The 6,000-nt window shown below is 41.8% G+C and overlaps 1 protein-coding gene across 1 annotated transcript in view; it reads left to right on the top strand.

Annotated features, from left to right (window-relative positions):
- Positions 1-608: 608 nt before the first annotated feature.
- The window catches only part of FAM171A2 (family with sequence similarity 171 member A2), a 51,920-nt gene continuing 46,528 nt past the window's right edge, over positions 609-6,000 (top strand). Inside the window, exon 1 of the mRNA XM_081344314.1 lies at positions 609-802. Coding sequence (XP_081200440.1) covers positions 688-802 — 115 coding nt within the window. The 5' untranslated portion in view covers positions 609-687. The remainder of the gene's footprint in view (positions 803-6,000) is intronic.

Below are 6,000 nucleotides of genomic sequence, written 5' to 3'. Positions count from 1 at the left end.
TCCAGCTCATGCTTTCCCTAGGGTCATCTGGAACCATCCAACCACCGCTTCACCCCATAACCATTCAGGAAGGCCCAGAAGGGCAAATACAGATTACATCAGACTAGTATTTTTGATACTAGAGCTTGTGAAGAATTTCAGAGTCGGGAAACATTATAGTCTACGGTATTTTACATTATTTTACATGAGTAAAAGGTTGTTCATTGCTCATTGTTTCAATAGGATGCCTGTTCATTTCTGTGGCTTTCTTTTTCCCATTCGGTCCCTATTAGTCTGAACAAAACTTAATCAGAATAGCAGCCATGTTTTGCACATGCTCAGAGACACAATGTTGGAGCGTTGCTGATAGGAGATGCGCCTCCTTACGTGCCTCAGGACCCCAGGTCGGTATTGATCACAGTTTCTAGGTGAGGTAAGGCAAGGGCGGAGCGTTGGAAAAGAAGGCGGCGGCAGCCGTGGCTGCAAGACCGAGACGATCGCGGTGCTCGTTCGCCCAGTAGGTGGAGCCGTTTGAGCTCCCCCAATCTTGTCGCTGGACAGGAGGGGCTGCTGGACGGGGGCAGCATCGCAGCGCCGCCTCTGCTGTCGCCGGCGCATAACCGGATCCTGCAGAGCCAGCTCGGTTGCTGCCGAAGGTTCTCTGGACGCGCCATGGCCGGGTAGCAGGAGCCGGTGGGGGCGGCCAGAATGCTGCGGGCGCCGGCTGTGGCGATGCGCTTCGCCATCCTCTTATCGCTGCTCTTCGGCCCCGGCTGGTCAGCTCTGGGCAAGACGCAGCCGGGGGAGCCTCCCAGCCCGCAGGGTAAGCGGCTGCGAGACTAGCGGGGAAAAGCCCACGGGCCGCGGCGGGGTGGAGAGAGTATAGGGGATTGTCGAGGCCCCGCTCGTTTTCCGCGGCTGGGGTGGGTGGGGCAGCTTGGAAGGATGGGTGCAGTGCCTTAAAATGCTTCGGGTGGAAGGGAGCTTGGAGTCTGAAATTGTCGCCTTCCTGTCCCTTTGCGCTCTCGGTCAAGGTGAATCGCGCCGGGGTGGGGGAAGATGTACGTCCTTTTATTCTTGCCGTTTTTTGAGCGTTTCGACTTTCTCTGCAAGAAATCAGATGGGGAAGATTGGAAGAGGTTGTAGCAGAACGAAGGAGATGCGACGCACGTAAAGGGGAAGGAAAGAACATGGATAGGTTCACGCTTTTTTTCCCTTTCAAATCCCGCGTCCTCCACCCTGTATCCCGCCTTTCTTGATATTGGAAGCCGCATTGTCTTCTCCGCTTGGAGGGCGCCCCTCCCGGACAAAGAAAGTCAAAATGGGGCAGGAATCAACCAGCTGCTTACTGGGGTTTTTGATTGGGTACCCTTACATGGCTGCAACCTGCACCTCCCAGGCATGGAGTGAGAGGGGAGAGGAGGAAGAGGAGGACTACCTATATTAAGGGTAGGGTAAATCTCCGATATTATCGCTCAGCCATGGTAGCAATCCCCCCTGCCCATCTCTTTTCTCCTCCCCCACTTTACCCGTCCATCTCCTTACATGGCGATCTTGATTCCCCCTACCCACACAGCCACAGCTGGGTCTTTTCCTCCAGGTTCTTATCCTCCTATTTCCTTCCCCAGGGCTTTGCCTTTCTGTCCTTTTGTGTAATAATGTTCCCCTTTTCTTATCCTGCTTTTCTTATCCAGCCTTCTTCCTTCAAGATTCCTACTTGGTCCACACCCATTCTTTCTCTGTATATCCTCTCTGACCTCTGTTGCTGTACCTGTTGCCGCTCCAGCATTCTCTTTGTTTGTCTTCCATCGTTTTTAATACATCTACACACATTCCTGTGCATATTGTCCTCAGATGTGTCAGCTTTTTCACTGAGTCTTTATTGTCTGAAATAAATATGTCTGATTTGTGGCATTCAAACACAGATGTAGGCTGAAGCTATCAGATTAATTTAAATTTTAGTTGTTTATCTTACATTCTACCTTTCCATGTCCATCTTTCTATCTCCCATTAATTTTGTTTCTTCTCTCCACCCCTATTTGGTATTTTTCCAAATGGCACAATAACTTAATTATGGGTCCTTCTTTGCACCATATACATCCATCAAGGGAACCTCACTTGGAATATGGCACCTGCCCCTGAGTCTCTGTGACCACTTATGGAATAGGACCTAAAGGGAAGCATCCTCTCATGCTGGTGAGAAATGGCAGCAATGAAAGTCCTAGGAGGAGTGTCCCCAAATGAGTCTGAAAATCAGAAGAGTCTGGCTACACCATATAAGTATATGTTGCTTTTGTGTAGTTGCATCTCATTTGATTTCAGTGGCCTTCCATGCACTTGTTTATGTCTTGGGTTTACATGGCAGAACAGAGACAGAATTTCTGTTTATTCTGGCTGGTGAAATGCATATTTTTGTAAATGGATGACCAAAATAATTAAACCTTCATGTGTGGGTAGATGTGACAACTGTTTCTTATATGTGATGCAAATAAGTTATTAATTCATTTTTATCTCAACAAGGGGATTTAATAAATTCTGTGATTTTTGGAAATCAATGTCTTCCCTAGAACTGCCATTACATTTTGGAAGAACTGGTTCCGCCCACTTATTTGCAAGTTGTCTGTGCACCTGCTGCTCCTAAGAGCCATACCAGCCTATTCATGTATCAACAACATCTAGAGTTGGCTGGCTGGCAGTAAGCCACAAGCTCTCCAGCCTAATCTTGCATTGTGTGGTTTCATAGGAAGAATAAAGAAAAAACATGATACAAGTCTAGTTTTAAAAAGGAAGACTTATCAGTGCCTTTTTATATAAAACTGGAGTTGTGCTCAATCTGGTTTTCTTTGCTTAAAGAACAGAACAAGGAATACTGCATTACTCTGTATCTGGACCAGTCCCTGTTCTCCTTTTATATTTGGGAAGACGTGTGATTTAATGTGTCTTATCTTTAGACTATATTAAGTTAAAAGTTATATGTTGCTTACAGTCAAAACTATTCACAATTCAGAAAAATTATCAATGCTAATTCATGAATATCCTTAGATAATACTTATAGCTTTGCGTAAATGTCTCTTGGACCATAAAATATGCACAATAAAATAGTTGAATACTTAAATGTCTTAGTTGCTTTTACTGTGCTATGTTTAAAACACAGTTAAGTTATTTTATCATTGGGACATACTAGTTTAACTGTCGAGCCATTAAAATCTCCTGTCTCTATATTAGCAGTAGCCCTTGACAATGTTTCCTTAGTTGGCTGCCATGTTGCCTTAGTAGTTAATTCCATGTTTCCTTAGTCATTAAATTGCTCTGAAAGTCTCCATTCCAAATTAAACTCTGCTTCAAATTTCCTCCTTTGCTTTTGTTCTACAAATCTACAACACAATTGTTTGGGAGGTACCCTCATTATGGATATCCTGCTCCTTATAATCCTTATGATTGTGGTTTATCACCTTACTTAGTTCAAAAGGGAGTCCTTTTAAATGCACTTAGATATTCTTTGCTTTCTTACTATTGTCCAGAACTTGATCCTGATAACAGATTGCAAACAGATTTATATACTGCCCATCCTGCTATCCAGTAAGATGGTTAGTATATGTTTGTCATAAATGCACAATATTGCTTTTTGTTAAAAGATCTGTGTATTATAAATCTCTTGCAATTTTGAGTGATAGTAGTATTTCATTCTTCCATACTTAAAGTATCTGAATAGGAAGTAATCATGGAGCAGAGTAAAAGGGAAGACATACTTCCATCGAAGTGCTCTTTCATCCCAGCAAAGTATACAATACAGAAAGGTCATTGTAAAGAACCTAGACATCTTAGTGAGTTGGAAGGAGACTACCTCACTTGACAAATATTGCTTTGGCTGCCACCATCTCTCACTAATGGTTTTACTCTAGTGCTAATTTGTGTCCAGATATGCCACTAAAGCCTCTTCTGAGTGCTGGATTTTATAAGTATTAGCCTTCATTCCCTTACTTTTGACATCTATAGCTCTGAAAACCCAAAAATCAGTGACATGGTCATGGAATGCAGTGCTGCTGAGATTAGGGCATTTCCTAAGTAGGTCTTCACTCAGCATCTATTTTATTGCAGACATGATATTTTTATTTATTGCATCCAGTATTTCTTTGAAATCCAAGCTTACTACATCTAATTTCCATTGCAGAAGTGCGAAGAAATTGAAGGGAATCCGGCTAACATATATATTTTCTTATCAGGCAGACTACTAATGAGATAAGTATGAAACAGAAATCAATATCAGTCAAGATTCAGGTGGAGTTGAAGTCACTTGAACATTTCCCCCCAAAGGGATTAGTCACTAGTTAGCAAAATCCTTTGTGTCCCATATAGACTTCCTCAGCTGCACAGATGCCTCTGTAAGTACAATGGGCATTTATTGTTGCCTCAGAGACAATGATATAGTATCCCTTAGGATTCAATCATGTACTACCAGATAAAGTGAGCTGTAGTTCATGAAAGCTTATGACTTTTAATACCATTAGTTATTTGGAAAAAGTGCTACAACAGTCCTGTTTTCATGTGTCCTAGACTAACACAGCTCTCCTCCAACAGCCAATCAGTAGTAGATATAATGAACCAAGGTAGGCAAACATTGAGCACCACCAAAGTACACCAGTAAACCAAATCTAAATGTCCTGAGGTATGTTGATACAGCATTTGGGCTATAGCAGAATATTTCGTGGTAGGACTTGTATTACCTAGGGGAAAGGAATCTCAATTTTTAAAGGTAGTCATTAATGATAGAGTATGACAGACCTAATAAATAGTAAATGAAAAGTTTTCAACTTTTATGGTAGCAGCTGCTAAAGGATTTTCATGTGGCATTCATTGGCTGTTGCTTCTTTTTCTGACTATCTGTGTATAGTTTCTTGTCTTCTTTTTCCCCCATGTGTGAAGGCTGTTCGTTGTACCCAAGCTTTGGCCCCTCCAGAGCCTGTAAAAGTAGATTAGGCCATTGGAATTTTGTTTGTTGCTGGAGCAAGATGAACATCTGGGAATCATCTGATTCCAACAGTGTTCCTCCTTGCCTGCTATGTTGTTAGAGGGTTGGGCTACTGGATTTGCTATCATTTTTCTTCTCATTAGAACTGTCACATTTTGAGACTTATTCCATTTCTTCTAACACAAAGAAATAGCAGAAAACAGCAGCTAATTTAACTATTACACTTTTTTTAAGGTACTCTGGAAATAGCTATTTGAAGGATGCCTCTGTTCTCTGCATAGACCCTTTTATTGACCTTAAAGTGGTTGCTATACAACTTTTTCTTGTGGTTCTCTATATCACCGTTCCTACTGTTAGTCACCTGTTAGTCTATTTTGAACCCTATCCAAAAATTAGGGAAGGATATTCTCTTATTCTCTAGGAAAAAAATGAGGGAGGGAATGGGAGGACAGGGTGAAAGAAAGGGAGGGAGGGAGGGAGCAAACAAAGGAAGTTCATGAGATCAGCCACTTGATGAAATTAGTATGACTCTGTTAATATGCCCCTGCTGATTCAAGGCTTGTTAGCAAGCCTGTGGTAGAATCACAGTTGGAAAGGTTATTCAGGCCATCAAGGCTAATACTTCACTCAGGTGCAAAGCTCCAAATTAAACCATCTGAGAGATTATAGTCTAGATCTAACTGAACACAGTCAAAGAAGAACCTACCATCTTTCAATGCACTTGGTTTCATGGTTGGACTGCTTTAACTGTTACAATTTTTCCCCTAACACTATTAAAATCTGTCTTCCTATATCTGAAATCTATTCATGTATTCCATATTCTGTGCTACAAAAGATCAGGTAATATATGTAACATCCTTTCATGTATTTGGTAGATATTACCTGTATATACCTGTATAACTCATTCAATCTTTGTTCATTGGTCTTAATTTTCCCCCTCTTCATTGTCCTTCAATAAAAATGTTTCACTTTATCTGGATTCTTATTACAGTGTAATACCGAGAAATAGGCCTATTATTTGTGTTGGGATCTAATCTATACATACCGGTAAC

This window comes from Vipera berus (assembly GCF_964194415.1).
Source record: "Vipera berus genome assembly, chromosome: Z".
NCBI lineage: Eukaryota > Metazoa > Chordata > Lepidosauria > Squamata > Viperidae > Vipera > Vipera berus.
The sequence above is the reverse complement of the archived record's forward strand: the minus strand, read 5'-3'. Positions and strand labels throughout refer to the sequence as shown.